Source organism: Somniosus microcephalus, chromosome 1, assembly GCF_052327205.1.
Source record: "Somniosus microcephalus isolate GS21.2 chromosome 1, FLI_Smic_1.0, whole genome shotgun sequence".
NCBI lineage: Eukaryota > Metazoa > Chordata > Chondrichthyes > Squaliformes > Somniosidae > Somniosus > Somniosus microcephalus.
Genome location: NC_140987.1, coordinates 9,395,622 through 9,415,612, shown reverse-complemented (window position 1 = coordinate 9,415,612; position 19,991 = coordinate 9,395,622). Strand labels below are relative to the sequence as shown.

The following is a 19,991-nucleotide window of genomic DNA, read 5'->3' as shown; positions in this document are numbered from 1 at the left end:
GGAACCCTAATCACATTTAAAAAGTACTTGGATGTGCACTTGGGATGCTGTAACCTGCAGGGCTACGGACCAAGAGCTGGGAAGTGGGATTAGGCTGGATAGCTCTTTGTTGGCCGGCGCGGACACGATGGGCCGAAATGGCCTCCTTCCGTGCTGTAACTTTCTATGATTCTATATAATCCTATGTAACAGGGCGGGCGAGGACCCCCGCCCCCCCCCCCGCGCCCTAGATTGTGACTAGTCGGCCGTCTGTTTATCAGGAAAGGAATGGGCAGGCCGAGAGTTGAAAATCTCCCGCAGTGCGAAGAGTCTAGACCTCAACACGGAAGGTGTAAAGAGAGGGTCGGACATGTAGGAGGGGATTCGGAGAGAGGACAGTTCAGGGGAAAACTTTCCTACAATTTTGGTAGCAGCGATAATTTGAAGATAGTGGCTGCACCAAACAGATCTGTCGGAGGTTTGATCGGAGACCTGTATTGTCTGCTACATAGTGTACTTGCGTATTGGTAACTGAAGACTCAGGTTCTCTGAGAGGAGACAGCACAGGGCAGCAATTACACGCCCCGGTCTCCTCTCATATTGTTGGTTATATCCAAGAGAAATGTTCCAGAGACTGAAATAAAAGCAGCCATTACATCACCACAACAACTTGAGTGTTTATTGGACACCGCACTGTCCATCGGTTCCCCTTAAAGAAGCCCGCGCTGCTCTCCTTACTTGGAAGGTGTACTGCAACGTGCCTTCTGGGAGGCGATAGTAGTTCCGGTTATCTCCGCTGAAAACCTTCCGGCAAGTTCCTCCAAAAAATTTACTGTTGATTACAGGTCCCCGAAATTCTCCTTTAATAATATCATATCTCAAAGAAAAAAATACTGTGCATTAGAGAACCGGAAATGAGGACAGACCACACAGCCCTTCAAAATCACTCCTCCCACAGCCCATGTACACTCTCCCCTATCATAGACTCTCCCCACCCATTCAATCTCCTCCTACAGCCCATGTACAGTCTCCCCTATCATGGACTCCACCCACCCATTTAATCTCCTCCCATAGCCCATGTACACTCTCCCCTATCATGGACTCTACCCACCCAATTAATCTGCTCCCACAGCCCATGTACACTCTCCCCTATCATGGACTCTACCCACCCATTTAATCTCCTCCCACAGCCCATGTACACTCTCCCCTATCATGGACTCTACCCACCCATTTAATCTCCTCCCACAGCCTATGTACATTCTCCCCTATCGCGGACTCTACCCAACCATTTAATCTCCTCCCACAGCCCATGTACACTCTCCCCTATCATAGACTCTACGCACCCATTCAATCTCCTCCCACAGCCCATGGACACTCTCCCCTATCATGCACCCTACCCACCCATTTAATCTCCTCCCACAGCCTATGTATCATCTCCCCTATCACGGACTCTACCCACCCATATAATCTCCTCCCACAGCCCATGTACACTCTCCCCTATCATGGACTCTACCCACCCATTTAATCTCCTCCCACAGCCCATGTACACTCTCCCCTATCACAGACTCTACCCACCCATTTAATCTCCTCCCACAGCCCATGTACACTCTCTCCTATCATGGACTCTACCCACCCATTTAATCTCCTCCCACAGCCCATGTACACTCTCCCCTATCACGGACTCTACCCACCCATTCAATCTCCTCCCACAGCCCATGGACACTCTCCCCTATCATGGACTCTACCCACCCATTTAATCTCCTCCCACAGCCCATGGACACTCAACCCACACACACACCCAGACACACACCCAGACACACACCCACAGACACACACACACCCACACCCACAGACACCCACCCACACAGACGCACACACCCACCCACACAGACACACACACCCACCCAAACAGACACACACACCCACCCACACAGACACACACACCCACCCACACAGACACACACACACACCCACACAGACACACACACCCACCCACACAGACACACACACCCACCCACACACACACACACCCACACACACCCACAGACACCCACTCCCACACAGTCACCTACACTCCCACACACTCACCTACACTCCGACACACTCGCACACACTCAACTACACTCCTACACACTCCCACACACGCTCTTGCCACTCAGGTCCAGTGCCATAGGGCCGTTCGCCTCAGGCACTGACCATTGTCAACACAACCCCACAATGCCAGCCCCCCTCCCCTTACCCATTGCCAGTCAGTTCAGCCTGTGGCGGGATTTGATCAATATCACAAGACATCTTCCGATCCTCACAGTTGGACTCGTCTGCTCCATCTCCCTCACAGTCCTCGTCGCCATTACACAAGAGTGTCCGACTGACACACTGGCCTGAGGCAGAACGAAACGCACAGGTTACTGCCAGTCACCTGACATAGGCCCATACATTGGCTTGGGCGCATCAAATTAGGACCCGGAGACACCAATAAACTGCGTCCTTCCATTCAGCATCTAAAGCCGCCCATCATTCAGGTGGATCATGGGGTCCAGGGGGATACTCGTGATATCCAGGGGTGTTGGGGCTCAGCAAAGTTCCACTACTGCAGCCAGGAGCACTCCCAGGGCAGGTGCAGCATGGGTTAGATACAGAGTAAAGCTCCCTCTACACTGTCCCATGAAACACTCCCAGGGCGGGTACAGCACGGGGTTAGATACAGAGTAAAGCTCCCTCTACACTGTCCCAACAAACACTCCCAGGGCAGGTACAGCACGGGTTAGATACAGAGTAAAGCTCCCTCTACACTGTCCCATGAAACACTCCCAGGGCGGGTACAGCACGGGGTTAGATACAGAGTAAAGCTCCCTCTACACTGTCCCATCAAACACTCCCAGAGCAGGTACAGCACGGGTTAGATACAGAGTAAAGCTCCCTCTACACTGTCCCATCAAACACTCCCAGGGCAGGTACAGCACGGGTTAGATACAGAGTAAAGCTCCCTCTACATTGTCCCATCAAACACTCCCAGGGCAGGTACAGCACGGGTTAGATAAAGCGTAAAGCTCCCTCTACATTGTCCCATCAAACACTCCCAGGGCAGGTACAGCACGGGTTAGGTAAAGAGTAAAGCTTCCTCTACACTGTCCCATCAAACACTCCCAGGGCAGGTACAGCACGGGTTAGATACAGAGTAAAGCTCCCTCTACGCTGTCCCATCAAACACTCCCAGGGCAGGTACAGCACGGGTTAGATACAGAGTAAAGCTCCCTCTACACTGGCCCATCAAACACTCCCAGGGCAGGTACAGCATGGGTTAGATACAAAGTAAAGCTCCCTCTACGCTGTCCCATCAAACACTCCCAGGGCAGGTACAGCACGGATTAGATACAGAGTAAAGCTCCCTCTACGCTGTCCCATCAAACACTCCCAGGGCAGGTACAGCACGGGTTAGATACAGAGTAAAGCTCCCTCTACACTGGCCCATCAAACACTCCCAGGGCAGGTACAGCACGGGTGAGATACAGAGTAAAGCTCCCTCTACACTGTCCCATCAAACAGTCCCAGGGCAGGTACAGCACAGGTTAGATACAGAGTAAAGCTCCCTCTACACTGTCCCATCAATCACTCCCAGGGCAGGTACAGCACGGGTTAGATACAGAGTAAAGCTCCCTCTACACTGTCCCATCAAACACTCCCAGGGCAGGTACAGCACGGGGTTAGATACAGAGTAAAGCTCCCTCTACACTGTCCCATCAAACACTCCCTGGGCAGGTACAGCACGGGTTAGATACAGAGTAAAGCTCCCTCTGTCCCAATGATATGCTTCACTCTAGACCGAGGGGAGTGCCTCGTACGGGCTCGATTTGACCTTTCCATTTCCCACAGTGCCCGGTCTCTGTCCTCTCGGAGTGAGATGGCACATTGTGCCGGTGATTCCTGCTTCCACCCAGTAGGACCCAGACTGACTGTGCCCCGAACTCTTTGCACGGTGTAGCCTTTCGGTTGGCCAGGAGAGGACTGCGTCACCTGTTCTGTGGGGGTTGGAACACAGCCATGGTCCGAGGGCTGCACTGTCCTGACCCACGACACCATCCCAAACCAGAGGAAGGGGTTTCACTACCTGAAGCGCAGCGGAACCGGTCTCCACAGCCCTCGTCCACCGGGCAGCCTCTGGTGGAGGCACAGGGTCGAATTTCAAATGTGGAGCCACTGCACTGGTGACCCCCGAACTGAGCATATTCTGCCACTGTTCGCCAGCGAGCCTGCAACAAAACCAAGGGACGGTGTAAGAGAAGAGGCTCGAAATCATCCCTTCCAGGAGAATCCTCCCTTCCCTTTATTCAGGGGAAAATTACTGCTACAACTAACGGTCATCCAGTTTTTTTCACCCTAATTTCCTCCCCCGCCCCGTCCTCTGCCCCCTGACCTCGCCAGGGTCTGGTTCCACGCACTCTGCCCCCTGACCTCGCCAGGGTCTGGTTCCACGCACTCTGCCCCCTGACCTCACCAGGGTCTGGTTCCACGGACCCTGCCCCCTGACCTCGCCAGGGTCTGGTTCCACGCACTCTGCCCCCTGACCTCGCCAGGGTCTGGTTCCACGCACTCTGCCCCCTGACCTCGCCAGGGTCTGGTTCCACGCACTCTGCCCCCTGACCTCGCCAGGGTCTGGTTCCACGCACTCTGCCCCCTGACCTCGCCAGGGTCTGGTTCCACGGACTCTGCCCCCTGACCTCGCCAGGGTCTCGTTCCACGCACTCTGCCCCCTGACCTCGCCAGGGTCTGGTTCCACGGACCCTGCCCCCTGACCTCGCCAGGGTCTGGTTCCACGCACTCTGCCCCCTGACCTCGCCAGGGTCTGGTTCCACGGACCCTGCCCCCTGACCTCGCCAGGGTCTGGTTCCACGCACTCTGCCCCCTGACCTCGCCAGGGTCTGGTTCCACGGACCCTGCCCCCTGACCTCGCCAGGGTCTGGTTCCACGCACTCTGCCCCCTGACCTCGCCAGGGTCTGGTTCCACAGACCCTGCCCCCTGACCTCGCCAGGGTCTGGTTCCACGGACACTGCCCCCTGACCTCGCCAGGGTCTGGTTCCACGCACTCTGCCCCCTGACCTCGCCAGGGTCTGGTTCCACGGACCCTGCCCCCTGACCTCGCCAGGGTCTGGTTCCACGGACCCTGCCCCCTGACCTCGCCAGGGTCTGGTTCCACGGACCCTGCCCCCTGACCTCGCCAGGGTCTCGTTCCACGGACCCTGCCCCCTGACCTCGACAGGGTCTGGTTCCACGCACTCTGCCCCCCGACCTCGCCAGGGTCTGTTTCCACGCACTCTGCCCCCTGACCTCGCCAGGGTCTGGTTCCACGCACTCTGCCCCCTGACCTCGCCAGGGTCTGGTTCCACGCACTCTGCCCCCTGACCTCGCCAGGGTCTGGTTCCACGCACTCTGCCCCCTGACCCCGCCAGGGTCTGGTTCCACGCACTCTGCACCCTGACCTCACCAGGGTCTGGTTCCACCGACTCTGCACCCTGACCTCGCCAGGGTCTGGTTCCACGCACTCTGCCCCCTGACCCCGCCAGGGTCTGGTTCCACGCACTCTGCACCCTGACCTCGCCAGGGTCTGGTTCCACGGACTCTGCCCCCTGACCTCGCCAGGGTCTGGTTCCACGGACCCTGCCCCCTGACCTCGACAGGGTCTGGTTCCACGCATTCCGCCCCCTGACCTCGCCAGGTCTGGTTCCACGCACTCTGCCCCCTGACCTCGCCAGGGTCTGGTTCCACGCACTCTGCCCCCTGACCTCGCCAGGGTCTGGTTCCACGCACTCTGCCCCCTGACCTCGCCAGGGTCTGGTTCCACGCACTCTGCCCCCTGACCCCGCCAGTGTCTGGTTCCACGCACTCTGCCCCCTGACCCCGCCAGGGTCTGGTTCCACGCACTCTGCACCCTAACCTCGCCAGGGTCTGGTTCCACCAACTGTGCACCCTGACCTCGACAGGGTCTGGTTCCACGCACTCTGCCCCCTGACCTCGCCAGGGTCTGGTTCCTCGCACTCTGCCCCCTGACCTCGCCAGGGTCTGGTTCCACGCACTCTGCCCCCTGACCTCACCAGGGTCTGGTTCCACGCACTCTGCCCCCTGACCTCGCCAGGGTCTGGTTCCACGCACTCTGCCCCCTGACCCCGCCAGGGTCTGGTTCCATGGACCCTGCCCCCTGACCTCGATAGGGTCTGGTTCCACGCACTCTGCCCCCTGACCCTGCCAGGGTCTGGTTCCACACACTCTGCACCCTGACCTCACCAGGGTCTGGTTCCACCGACTCTGCACCCTGACCTCACCAGGGTCTGGTTCCACACACTCTGCCCCCTGACCCCGCCAGGGTCTGGTTCCACGCACTCTGCACCCTGACTTCGCCAGGGTCTGGTTCCACGGACTCTGCCCCCTGACCTCGCCAGGGTCTGGTTCCACGGACCCTGACCCTTGACCTCGACAGGGTCTGGTTCCACGCACTCTGCACCCTGACCCCGCCAGGGTCTAGTTCCACGCACTCTGCCCCCTGACCCTGCCAGGGTCTGGTTCCACGCACTCTGCACCCTGACCTCGCCAGGGTCTGGTTCCACCGACTCTGCACCCTGACCTCACCAGGGTCTGGTTCCACGGACTCTGCCCCCTGACCTCGCCAGGGTCTGGTTCCACGGACCCTGCCCCCTGACCTCGACAGGGTCTAGTTCCATGCACTCTGCCCCCTGACCCCGCCAAGATCTGGTTCCACGGACCCTGCCCCCTGACCTCGACGGGGTCTGGTTCCATGCACTCTGCCCCCTGACCTCGCCAGGGTCTGGTTGCACGGACCCTGCCCCCTGACCTCGACAGGGTCTGGTTCCACGCACTCTGCCCCCTGACCCTGCCAGGGTCTGGTTCCATGCACTCTGCACCCTGACCTTGCCAGGGTCTGGTTCCACCGACTCTGCACCCTGACCTCACCAGGGTCTGGTTCCACGCACTCTGCCCCTTGACCCCTCCAGGGTCTGGTTCCACGCAATCTGCACCCTGACCTTGCCAGGGTCTGGTTCCACGGACTCTGCCCCCTGACCTCGCCAGGGTCTGGTTCCACGGACCCTGCCCCCTGACCTCGACAGGGTCTAGTTCCACGCACTCTGCCCCCTGACCCCGCCAAGATCTGGTTCCTCGGACCCTGCCCCCTGACCTCGACGGGGTCTGGTTCCATGCACTCTGCCCCCTGACCTCGCCAGGGTCTGGTTGCACGGACCCTGCCCCCTGACCTCGACAGGGTCTGGTTCCACGCACTCTGCCCCCTGACCCTGCCAGGGTCTGGTTCCATGCACTCTGCACCCTGACCTTGCCAGGGTCTGGTTCCACCGACTCTGCACCCTGACCTCACCTGGGTCTGGTTCCACGCACTCTGCCCCTTGACCCCTCCAGGGTCTGGTTCCACGCAATCTGCACCCTGACCTTGCCAGGGTCTGGTTCCACGGACTCTGCCCCCTGACCTCGCCAGGGTCTGGTTCCACGGACCCTGCCCCCTGACCTCGACAGGGTCTGGTTCCACGCACTCTGCCCCCTGACCCTGCCAAGGTCTGGTTCCACGCACTCTGCCCCCTGACCTCGCCAGGGTCTGGTTCCACGCACTCTGCCCCCAAATGTGTGGGTGTCGACCATGATTGTCGGCCGAGTATTTGACCAATCCTGTCCTCACCCGTCGTCCTCACATCACCTCCCAGCAGGTTAGTAATCCTGGGCTGAACCCCGGCTGGTCAGTTTACTCGCCTAGACTCCAAGTTGTTGATGTTAATTTAAATGCCTGTGCTGGCAGTAGAAGCAATGGGCTTTTTCTGTCTACCACGAGCAATGCCACGGGAGATATGCTAGCATGGTCTGACATGGACCCATCACACTTTGGTATTGAGAAAGAAGAGCAATTCATGCTGCTTTTCCTGGCCTGGATAAACTGGATCCTCCCCAACAGCAGGAGCCAGGAATTTACAATCAGCCGCCAATCTACAGAAGCAGCTCTCAGCAATTAGACTCTAAATGACCTTGGGATGTGTCCCTGGGATGCGAGGAATGCCACAGGAGATCTGCAAGTAATTGAAAATGGTCGGGAAGTCCAGAACCAGGGGTCACAGTCTAAGGATAAGGGGTAAGCCATTTAGGACAGAAATGAGGAGGAATTTCTTCACCCAGAGAGTGGTGAACCTGTGGAATTCTCTACCACAGAAGGCAGTAGAGGCCAATTCATTAAATATATTCAAGAAGGAGTTAGATATATTTCTTAAGGCTAAAGGGATCAAGGGGTATGGGGAGAAAGCAGGGACAGGGTACTGAATTTGGATGATCAGCCATGATCTCATTGAATGGCGGAGCAGGCTCGAGGGGCCAAATGGCCTACTCCTGCTCCTATCTTCTATGTTTCTATGCCTCTGACGCTGGGGGCTGATGACACTTTCCATTTGCCTGTCCAGTTTATCCACAACAACCGTCGCCATTCACAGCGAGACCCTTTATGAAACGTTGGCTTTTTGTTTCTGTGCCCTATGTGCTTGGCCGACTACTTGCCCCCAGAGATTGCAATAAGTGGCCGTTAGCAAGTGTTGACTCACCTGAGTATTGTTGCAGCCCTCGCACTCGCTCCATGGGCTGAATGGAGCCCACTGGCAGTGACTGGCACTGTTGGCAGAGAATGCCGGTATTAGACAAGGTGTCACTTGAAGTCTGCCCCTCCCCTGCTGACCATGATCATTCCACCATCGTACTTCCATCAACCACAAATACAGGAAGGTCAAGACTTTTAAACAGATCCGGACATTTTCAGGATCTCAAACAGTATATTGAGCCATCATTTAAAATATAACACATGCCATAGTCCACTGGTCCCAACAAGCCTGCTCCTCTTAAATGGATCAATCACACTTACCCACCTAGTCCCCATATCACTCAATCCCTTCCCTCCGTCTCCCTCAATCCCTCCCCTCCGTCTCCCTCAATCCCTTCTCTCCATCTCCCTCAATCCCTTCCCTCCGTCTCCCTCAATCCCTTCCCTCCGTCTCCCTCAATCCCTTCCCTCCGTCTCCCTCAATCCCTTCCCCCCGTCTCCCTCAATCCCTTCCCTCCGTCTCCCTCAATCCCTTCCCTCCGTCTCCCTCACTCCCTTCCCTCCATCTCCCTCAATCCCTTCCCTCCGTCTCCCTCACTCCCTTCTCTCCGCCTCCCTCAATCCCTTCCCTCCGTCTCCCTCAATCCCTTCCCTCCGTCTCCCTCAATCCCTTCTCTCCGTCTCCCTCAATCCCTTCCCTCCATCTCCCTCAATCCCTTCCCTCCATCTCCCTCAATCCCTCTCCCTCAATCCCTTCCCTCCATCTCCCTCAATCCCTTCCCTCCGTCTCCCTCAATCCCTTCTCTCCGTGTCCCTCACTCCCCTCTCTCCGTGTCCCTCACTCCCCTCTCTCCGTGACCCACACTCCCCTCTCCGTGTCCCTCACTCCCCTCTCTCCATGTCCCTCGCTCCCTTCTCTCCGTGACCCACACTCCCCTCTCCGTGTCCCACACTCCCCTCTCTCCATGTCCCTCACTCCCTTCTCTCCGTGTCCCTCAATCCCCTCTCTCCGTGTCCCTCACTCCCATCTCTCCGTGTCCCTCACTCCCCTCTCTCCGTGTCCCGCAATCCCCTCTCTCCGTGTCCCACACTCCCCTCTCTCCATGTCCCTCACTCCCTTCTCTCCGTGTCCCTCAATCCCCTCTCTCCGTCTCCCTCACTCCCCTCTGTCCATGTCCCTCACTCCCCTCTCTCCATATCCCTCACTCCCCTCTCTCCATATCCCTCACTCCCCTCTCTCCGTGTCCCTCAATCCCCTCTCTCCGTGTCCCTCACTCCCCTCTCTCCGTGTCCCTCAATCCCCTCTCTCCATGTCCCTCACTCCCTTCTCTCCGTGTCCCTCACTCCCCTCTCTCCGTGTCCCTCACTCCCCTCTCTCCGTGTCCCTCACTCCCCTCTCTCCGTGTCCCTCACTCCCCTCTCTCCATGTCCCTCACTCCCTTCTCTCCTTGTCCCTCAATCCCCTCTCTCCGTGTTCCACACTCCCCTCTGTCCATGTCCCTCACTCCCCTCTCTCCATATCCCTCACTCCCCTCTCTCCGTGTCCCGCAATCCCCTCTCTCCGTCTCCCTCACTCCCTTCTCTGGGACTGGTAATGTCGATGTGCATTTACTAGGCTTCGAGTAACGGGAAAGAACGTTGTTCACTTACGAGTATTGTCCATGGGCCTGGGCCATCACCGCTGAAACCAGGAGCAACAGCTGAAGGAAGCACAACGTGACGTGTCAACCAGTTGCAGTTTCCATTTCCTCTCCTACTCTCTGGCATCACACAACGTGGCTCCTTATCCCTGCCACACTGCAGGAGGCCATTCAGCCCATTCCCTTTCGAACTTTCCTTTACCAAATATTTCTCCCCTTCTGCTTTCCCTGTTGTGTCTGGTCGGACACCCCAAGTCCTAACCACCCTCTGCGTGAAAACATTTTTCCTCTTCCCCTGTGGATAGGAGACTGGTACAGTAGCAAATTGGTACACGGGCACATAAGAACATAAGAAATAGGAGCAGGAGGAGGCCATTTGGCCCCTTGAGCCTGCTCCGCCATTCAATGAGATCTGATCTTGGGCTCAGCTCCACTTCCCTGCCCACTCCCCATAACCCTTGATTCACACAACGGCACACATCCCGCCCGTTGACTGCAATGGCAATCAGGATTGGGCGCGATGTGTACCAGCCGAACTGCCTTCCCCCGTCTTGTGCCCCACCAAGGTTGAATGTCTCTCCTCCCCCCAGAGTTCCCAGGACCGCAGTTTGGGTGTTCACCCTCCTCTGATTCTCCGGCCGAGGCCCCAGCAGGACTGGGCTCTCCAGCCACATGACGCACCAGCCCACACTCAGACACATGTACCGACCGGCCGCCACCCTCCCATCGATCTCGGGGAAGCCTCATTGCGCTCACCGCCACCCCCCCTTCCCACCCGGCGGATCAAGTCACCTTCGGCAGAATCAGATTTTACACCTTTCCTGCTCCTCGGCTCAGGGTCAGTCAGTCTGCGTTCAGCCGGGACTGTCTGTGAACACAAGCTCTCGCTCAGTCACTGCACCCCCGCCTCCCCCAGTGAGGGGCTGAGCCCCACACACCAGGACGGTGCAACTCTGCTGTGAGGTGTGGCCCAGTGGGGAGCACCCTCGCCTCTGAGTCAGAAGGTGGTGGGTTCAAGTCCCACTCCAGAGACTTGAACACAAAAGCTAGGCTGAGACTCCCAGTGCAGTGCTGAGGGAGTGCTGCACTGTCAGAGGTGCCGCCTTTCAGATGAGACATTAAACCGAGGCCCCGTCTGCTCGCTCAGGTAGACGTAAAAGATCCCATGGCACTATTTCGAAGAAGAGCAGGGGAGTTCTCCCCGGTGTCCTGGGGCCAATATTTATCCCTCAATCAACATCACTAAAACAGATTATCTGGTCATTATCACATTGCTGTTTGTGGGAGCTTGCTGTGCGCAAATCGGCTGCCGTGTTTCCACATTACAACAGTGGCTACACTTCAAAAATACTTCATTGGCTGTAAAACGCTTTGGGACGTCCGGTGGTCGTGAAAGGCGCTGTAGAAATGCAAGTCTTTCTTTCATTCTTTCTTTCTGCTGCTCTCACTGCCCCTGGGATATTGAGGGAGGGGGCAATCCCAGCAGGGGTTCCTACTCCTGCTGCCTGCCCAGTGACCCCTGCTGGGAAGAGAGCACCGGTGGCCAGTGGGCGAGGGCACGATCTGGCCCAGCTGTGGGCTCCCACCCTACCCAACAATCAAATCCAACGCCTAGGCTCAGGCCTGAAGAATGGTCACTAGGCCGAGGGTCCCGAGGGCTCCTGGGAGTGAAATGGAAGCCCAACCCCCGAGGCGAGTGTCTTCAGGAGAGCAGAGCACGGAGTTAGGGGCAGAAAGAATATTGTACCTTCATCCCTGTGCAGTGTCCGTTCCTCTCGCACTGACTGCTTCTGGAGATCTGCTGGCTGGGTTTGTGTCGTTGGCCAATACTTGGATACAATTCACATCAAACCACTGCCAGATTACACAACATCGAAAATCTTGGGGAGGTGGGACTGAGAGATTGGTTTCTGCTCCCGACCACTCGTTTCTTGTTAACAAGAGAATCTGAGTGTGAGTGTGTGGGAATGTGTCTCTGAGTGTGAGAATGTGTCTGAGTGTGTGAAAATGTGTGTCAGTGTGCGAGAATGTGTCTCAGTGTGCGAGAATGTGTCTCAGTGTGTGAGAATGTGTCTGAGTGTGCGAGAGTGTGTCTGAGTGTGTGAGAATGTCTTGAGTGTGTGAGAATGTGTCTGAGTGTGAGAGAATGTGTCTCAGTGTGCGAGAATGTGTCTCAGTGTGCGAGAATGTGTCTCAGTGTGAGAGAATGTGTCTGAGTGTGCGAGAGTGTGTCTCAGTGTGCGAGAATGTGTCTCAGTGTGCGAGAATGTGTCTCAGTGTGGGAGAATGTGTCTGAGTGTGCGAGAGTGTGTCTGAGTGTGTGAGAATGTCTTGAGTGTGTGAGAATGTGTCTGAGTGTGAGAGAATGTTTCTGAGTGTCTGAGAATGTGTCTGAGTGTGTGAGAATGTGTCTGAGTGTGTGGGTGTGTCTGAGTGTGTGAGAATGTGTCTGAGTGTGTGAGAATGTCTCTGAGTGTGTGAGAGTGTCTCTGAGTGTGTGAGAGTGTGTCTGAGTGTGTGAGAATGTGTCTGAGTGTGTGAGAATGTGTCTCTCAGTGTGTGAGAATGTGTCTGAGTGTGTGAGAGTGTGTCTGAGTGTGCAAGAATGTGTCTGGGTGTGTGAGAATGTGTCTCAGTGTGCGAGAATGTGTCTGAGTGTGTGAGAGGGTGTCTGAGTGTGTGAGAATGTGTCTGAGTGTGTGAGAGTGTGTCTCTGTGTGCGAGAATGTGTCTGAGTGTGTGAGAGTGTGTCTGAGTGTGTGAGAGTGTGTCTGAGTGTGTGAGAATGTGTCTGAGTGTGTGAGAATGTGTCTCTCAGTGTGCGAGAATGTGTCTGAGTGTGTGAGAATGTGTCTGAGTGTGTGAGACTGTGTCTGAGTGTGTGAGAGTGTGTCTGAGTGTGTGAGAATGTGTCTGAGTGTGTGAGAATGTGTCTGAGTGTGTGAGAATGTGTCTCTCAGTGTGCGAGAATGTGTCTGAGTGTGTGAGAGTGTGTCTGAGTGTGTGAGAATGTGTCTGAGTGTGGGCGAATGTGTCTGAGTGTGTGAGAATGTGTCTGAGTGTGTGAGAGTGTGTCTCTCAGTGTGCGAGAATGTGTCTGAGTGTGTGAGAATGTGTCTGAGTGTGTGAGAGTGTGTCTGAGTGTGTGAGAGTGTGTCTGAGTGTGTGAGAATGTGTCTGAGTGTGTGAGAATGTGTCTGAGTGTGTGAGAATGTGTCTCTCAGTGTGCGAGAATGTGTCTGAGTGTGTGAGAGTGTGTCTGAGTGTGTGAGAATGTGTCTAAGTGTGGGCGAATGTGTCTGAGTGTGTGAGAATGTGTCTCTCAGTGTGCGAGAATCTGTCTGAGTGTGTGAGAGTGTGTCTGAGTGTGTGAAAATGTGTCTGAGTGTGTGAGAGTGTGTCTGAGTGTGTGAGAATGTGTCTGAGTGTGTGAGAATGTGTCTGAGTGTGTGAGAATGTGTCTGAGTGTGTGAGAATGTGTCTGAGTGTGTGAGAATGTGTCTCTCAGTGTGTGAGAATGTGTCTGAGTGTGTGAGAGTGTGTCTGAGTGTGTGAGAATGTGTCTGAGTGTGTGAGAGTGTGTCTGAGTGTGTGAGAAAGTGTCTGAGTGTGTGAGAGTGTGTCTGAGTGTATGAGAATGTGTCTGAGTGTGTGAGATTGAGTCTGAGTGTGTGAGAGTGTGTCTGAGTGTGTGAGAGTGTGTCTGAGTGTGTGAGAATGTGTCTGAGTGTGTGAGAATGTGTCTGAGTGTGTGAGAATGTGTCTGAGTGTGTGAGAGTGTGTCTAAGTGTGTGAGAACGTGTCTGAGTGTGTGAGAGTGTGTCTGAGTGTGTGAGAGTGTGTCTGAGTGTGTGAGAGTGTGTCTGAGTGCGTGAGAGTGTGTCTGAGTGTGTGAGAATGCGTCTCCCAGTGTGCGACAATGTGTCTGAGTGTGTGAGAGTGTGTCTGAGTGTGTGAGAATGTGTCTGAGTGTGTGAGAGTGTGTCTGAGTGTGTGAGAATGTGTCTGAGTGTGTGAGAATGTGTCTCTCAGTGTGCGAGAATGTGTCTGAGTGTGTGAGAGTGTGTCTCAGTGTGTGGGAAAGTGTCTCAATGTGTGTGAGAATGTGTCTGAGTGTGTGAGAGTGTGTCTGAGTGTGTGAGAATGTGTCTGAGTGTGTGAGACTGTGTCTGAGTGTGTGAGAATGTGTCTGAGTGTGTGAAAATGTGTCTGAGTGTGTGAGAATGTGTCTGAGTGTGTGAGAATGTGTCTGAGTGTGTGAGAGTGTGTCTGAGTGTGTGAGAATGTGTCTGAGTGTGTGAGAGTGTGTCTGAGTGTGTGAGAATGTGTCTGAGTGTGTGAGAATGTGTCTGAGTGCGTGAGAGTGTGTCTGAGTGTGTGAGACTGTGTCTGAGTGTATGAGAATGTGTCTGAGTGTGTGAAAATGTGTCTGAGTGTGTGAGAATTTGTCTCTCAGTGTGCGAGAATGTGTCTGAGTGTGTGAGAGTGTGTCTGAGTGTGTGAGAATGTGTCTGAGTGTGTGAGAGTGTGTCTGAGTGTGTGAGAATGTGTCTCTCAGTGTGCGAGAATGTGTCTCTCAGTGTGCGAGAATGTGTCTGAGTGTGTGAGAGTGTGTCTGAGTGTGTGAGAATGTGTCTGAGTGTGGGCGAATGTGTCTGAGTGTGTGAGAATGTGTCTCTCAGTGTGCGAGAATGTGTCTGAGTGTGTGAGAGTGTGTCTGAGTGTGCAAGAATGTGTCTGGGTGTGTGAGAATGTGTCTCAGTGTGCGAGAATGTGTCTGAGTGTGTGAGAGTGTGTCTGAGTGTGTGAGAATGTGTCTGAGTGTGTGAGAATGTGTGTGAGTGTGTGAGAATGTGTCTCTGTGTGCGAGAATGTGTCTGAGTGTGTGAGAGTGTGTCTGAGTGTGTGAGAATGTGTCTGAGTGTGTGAGAATGTGTCTGAGTGTGTGAGAGTGTGTCTCTCAGTGTGCGAGAATGTGTCTGAGTGTGCGAGAATGTGTCTGAGTGTGTGAGAGTGTGTCTGAGTGTGTGAGAGTGTGTCTGAGTGTGTGAGAATGTGTCTGAGTGTGTGAGAATGTGTCTGAGTGTGTGAGAATGTGTCTCTCAGTGTGCGAGAATGTGTCTGAGTGTGTGAGAGTGTGTCTGAGTGTGTGAGAATGTGTCTGAGTGTGGGCAAATGTGTCTGAGTGTGTGAGAATGTGTCTCTCAGTGTGCGAGAATCTGTCTGAGTGTGTGAGAGTGTGTCTGAGTGTGTGAGAATGTGTCTGAGTGTGTGAGAGTGTGTCTGAGTGTGTGAGAATGTGTCTGAGTGTGTGAGAGTGTGTCTGAGTGTGTGAGAAAGTGTCTGAGTGTGTGAGAGTGTGTCTGAGTGTATGAGAATGTGTCTGAGTGTGTGAGATTGAGTCTGAGTGTGTGAGAGTGTGTCTGAGTGTGTGAGAGTGTGTCTGAGTGTGTGAGAATGTGTCTGAGTGTGTGAGAATGTGTCTGAGTGTGTGAGAATGTGTCTGAGTGTGTGAGAGTGTGTCTGAGTGTGTGAGAGCGTGTCTGAGTGTGTGAGAATGCGTCTCCCAGTGTGCGACAATGTGTCTGAGTGTGTGAGAATGTGCCTGAGTGCGTGAGAGTGTGTCTGAGTGTGTGAGAATGTGTCTGAGTGTGTGAGAGTGTGTCTGAGTGTGTGAGAATGTGTCTGAGTGTGTGAGAATGTGTCTCTCAGTGTGCGAGAATGTGTCTGAGTGTGTGAGAGTGTGTCTGAGTGTGTGGGAAAGTGTCTGAGTGTGTGAGAATGTGTCTGAGTGTGTGAGAGTGTGTCTGAGTGTGTGAGAATGTGTCTGAGTGTGTGAGAGCGTGTCTGAGTGTGTGAGAATGTGTCTGAGTGTGTGAGATTGAGTCTGAGTGTGTGAGAGTGTGTCTGAGTGTGTGAGAATGTGTCTGAGTGTGTGAAAATGTGTCTGAGTGTGTGAGAATGTGTCTGAGTGTGTGAGAATGTGTCTGAGTGTGTGGGAATGTGTCTCTCAGTGTGTGAGAATGTGTCTGAGTGTGTGAGAGTGTGTCTGAGTGTGTGAGAATGTGTCTGAGTGTGTGAGAGTGTGTCTGAGTGTGTGAGAATGTGTCTGAGTGTGTAAGAATGTGTCTGAGTGTGCGAGAATGTGTCTGAGTGTGTGAGAGTGTGTCTGAGTGTGCGAGAATGTGTCTGAGTGTGTGAGAGTGTGTCTGAGTGTGTGAGAATGTGTCTGAGTGTGGGCGAATGTGTCTGAGTGTGTGAGAATGTGTCTCTCAGTGTGCGAGAATGTGTCTGAGTGTGTGAGAGTGTGTCTGAGTGTGTGAAAATGTGTCTGAGTGTGTGAGAGTGTGTCTGAGTGTATGAGAATGTGTCTGAGTGTGTGAGAGTGTGTCTGAGTGTGTGAGAGTGTGTCTGAGTGTGTGAGAATGTGTCTGAGTGTGTGAGAATGTGTCTGAGTGTGTGAGAATGTGTCTCTCAGTGTGCGACAATGTGTCTGAGTGTGTGAGAGTGTGTCTGAGTGTGTGAGAATGTGTCTGAGTGTGTGAGAGTGTGTCTGAGTGTGTGAGAATGTGTCTGAGTGTGTGAGAGTGTGTCTGAGTGTGTGAGAATGTGTCTGAGTGTGTGAGAGTGTGTCTGAGTGTGTGAGAATGTGTCTGAGTGTGTGAGAGTGTGTCTGAGTGTGTGAGAATGTGTCTGAGTGTGTGAGAGTGTGTCTGTGTATGAGAATGTGTCTGAGTGTGTGAAAATGTGTCTGAGTGTGTGAGAATGTGTCTGAGTGTGTGAGAATGTGTCTGAGTGTGTGAAAATGTGTCTGAGTGTGCGAGAATGTGTCTGAGTGTGTGAGAGTGTGTCTGAGTGTGTGAGAATGTGTCTGAGTGTGTGAAAATGTGTCTGAGTGTGTGAGAATGTGTCTGAGTGTGTGAGAATGTGTCTGAGTGTGTGAGAATGTGTCTCTCAGTGTGTGAGAATGTGTCTGAGTGTGTGAGAATGTGTCTGAGTGTGTGAGAGTGTGTCTGAGTGTGTGAGAATGTGTCTGAGTGTGTAAGAATGTGTCTGAGTGTGTGAGAATGTGTCTCTCAGTGTGCGAGAATGTGTCTGAGTGTGTGAGAGTGTGTCTGAGTGTGTGAGAATGTGTCTGAGTGTGTGAGAGTGTGTCTGAGTGTGTGAGAATGTGTCTGAGTGTGTGAGAATGTGTCTGAGTGTGTGAGAGTGTGTCTGAGTGTGTGAGAATGTGTCTGAGTGTGTGAGAGTGTGTCTGAGTGCGTGAAAATGTGTCTGAGTGTGTGAGAATGTGTCTGAGTGTGTGAGAGTGTGTCTGAGTGTGTTAGAGTGTGTCTGAGTGTGTGAGAATGTGTCTGAGTGTGTGAGAATGTGTCTGAGTGTGCGAGAATGTGTCTGAGTGTGTGAGAATGTTTCTGAGTGTGTGAGAATGTGTCTGAGTGTGTGAGAGTGTGTCTGAGTGTGTGAGAATGTGTCTGAGTGTGTGAGAGTGTGTCTGAGTGTGTGAGAATGTGTCTGAGTGTGTGAGAGTGTGTCTGAGTGTGTGAGAGTGTGTCTGAGTGTGTGGGAATGTGTCTCTCAGTGTGCGACAATGTGTCTGAGTGTGTGAGAGTGTGTCTGAGTGTGTGAGAGTGTGTCTGAGTGTGTGAGAATGTGTCTGAGTGTGTGAGAGTGTGTCTGAGTGTGTGAGAGTGTGTCTGAGTGTGTGGGAATGTGTCTCTTAGTGTGCGACAATGTGTCTGAGTGTGTGAGAGTGTGTCTGAGTGTGTGAGAATGTGTCTGAGAGTGTGAGAATGTGTCTGAGTGTGTGAGAATGTGTCTGAGTGTGTGAGAGTGTGTCTGAGTGTGTGAGAATGTGTCTGAGTGTGTGAGACTGTGTCTGAGTGTGTGAGAATGTGTCTGAGTGTTTGAAAATGTGTCTGAGTGTGTGAGAATGTGTCTGAGTGTGTGAGAATGTGTCTGAGTGTGTGAAAATGTGTCTGAGTGTGTGAGAATGTGTCTGAGTGTGTGAGAGTGTGTCTGAGTGTGTGAGAATGTGTCTGAGTGTGTGAGAGTGTGTCTGAGTGTGTTAGAGTGTGTCTGAGTGTGTGAGAATGTGTCTGAGTGTGTGAGAATGTGTCTGAGTGTGTGAGAATGTGTCTCAGTGTGCGAGAATGTGTCTGAGTGTGTGAGAATGTTTCTGAGTGTGTGAGAATGTGTCTGAGTGTGTGAGAGTGTGTCTGAGTGTGTGAGAATGTGTCTGAGTGTGTGAGAGTGTGTCTGAGTGTGTGAGAATGTGTCTGAGTGTGTGAGAGTGTGTCTGAGTGTGTGAGAGTGTGTCTGAGTGTGTGGGAATGTGTCTCTCAGTGTGCGACAATGTGTCTGAGTGTGTGAGAGTGTGTCTGAGTGTGTGAGAGTGTGTCTGAGTGTGTGAGAATGTGTCTGAGTGTGTGAGAGTGTGTCTGAGTGTGTGAGAGTGTGTCTGAGTGTGTGGGAATGTGTCTCTCAGTGTGCGACAATGTGTCTGAGTGTGTGAGAGTGTGTCTGAGTGTGTGAGAATGTGTCTGAGAGTGTGAGAATGTGTCTGAGTGTGTGAGAATGTGTCTGAGTGTGTGAGAGTGTGTCTGAGTGTGTGAGAATGTGTCTGAGTGTGTGAGACTGTGTCTGAGTGTGTGAGAATGTGTCTGAGTGTTTGAAAATGTGTCTGAGTGTGTGAGAATGTGTCTGAGTGTGTGAGAATGTGTCTGAGTGTGTGAAAATGTGTCTGAGTGTGTGAGAATGTGTCTGAGTGTGTGAGAATGTGTCTGAGTGTGTGAGAGTGTGTCTGAGTGTGTGAGAGAGTGTCTGAGTGTGCGAGAATGTGTCTGAGTGTGTGAGAATGTGTCTCTCAGTGTGTGAGTGTGTGTCTGAGTGTGTGAGAGTGTGTCTGAGTGTGTGAGAATGTGTCTGAGTGTGTGAGAGTGTGTCTGAGTGTGTGAGAATGTGTCTGAGTGTGTGAGAGTGTGTCTGAGTGTGTGAGAATGTGTCTGAGTGTGTGAGAGTGTGTCTGAGTGTGTGAGAATGTGTCTGAGTGTGTGAGAGTGTGTCTGAGTGTGTGAGAATGTGTCTGAGTGTGTGAGAGTGTGTCTGTGTATGAGAATGTGTCTGAGTGTGTGAAAATGTGTCTGAGTGTGTGAGAATGTGTCTGAGTGTGTGAGAATGTGTCTGAGTGTGTGAAAATGTGTCTGAGTGTGCGAGAATGTGTCTGAGTGTGTGAGAGTGTGTCTGAGTGTGTGAGAATGTGTCTGAGTGTGTGAAAATGTGTCTGAGTGTGTGAGAATGTGTCTGAGTGTGTGAGAATGTGTCTGAGTGTGTGAGAATGTGTCTCTCAGTGTGTGAGAATGTGTCTGAGTGTGTGAGAATGTGTCTGAGTGTGTGAGAGTGTGTCTGAGTGTGTGAGAATGTGTCTGAGTGTGTAAGAATGTGTCTGAGTGTGTGAGAATGTGTCTCTCAGTGTGCGAGAATGTGTCTGAGTGTGTGAGAGTGTGTCTGAGTGTGTGAGAATGTGTCTGAGTGTGTGAGAGTGTGTCTGAGTGTGTGAGAATGTGTCTGAGTGTGTGAGAATGTGTCTGAGTGTGTGAGAGTGTGTCTGAGTGTGTGAGAATGTGTCTGAGTGTGTGAGAGTGTGTCTGAGTGCGTGAAAATGTGTCTGAGTGTGTGAGAATGTGTCTGAGTGTGTGAGAGTGTGTCTGAGTGTGTTAGAGTGTGTCTGAGTGTGTGAGAATGTGTCTGAGTGTGTGAGAATGTGTCTGAGTGTGCG

General features: G+C 53.4%; 1 protein-coding gene across 1 annotated transcript in view; it reads right to left on the bottom strand.

Annotated features, from left to right (window-relative positions):
• LOC147123917 (complement component C7-like) overlaps positions 1-12,060 on the bottom strand; it is a 97,200-nt gene extending 85,140 nt beyond the window's left edge. Inside the window, exons 1-7 of the mRNA XM_086002614.1 lie at positions 11,961-12,060; positions 10,224-10,273; positions 8,581-8,647; positions 4,088-4,229; positions 2,219-2,360; positions 662-856; positions 472-527 (exon numbers count right to left, since the gene is read on the bottom strand). Coding sequence (XP_085858740.1) covers positions 472-527; positions 662-856; positions 2,219-2,360; positions 4,088-4,229; positions 8,581-8,647; positions 10,224-10,273; positions 11,961-11,966 — 658 coding nt within the window. The 5' untranslated portion in view covers positions 11,967-12,060. The remainder of the gene's footprint in view (positions 1-471; positions 528-661; positions 857-2,218; positions 2,361-4,087; positions 4,230-8,580; positions 8,648-10,223; positions 10,274-11,960) is intronic.
• Between the last annotated feature and the right edge of the window lie 7,931 nt (positions 12,061-19,991).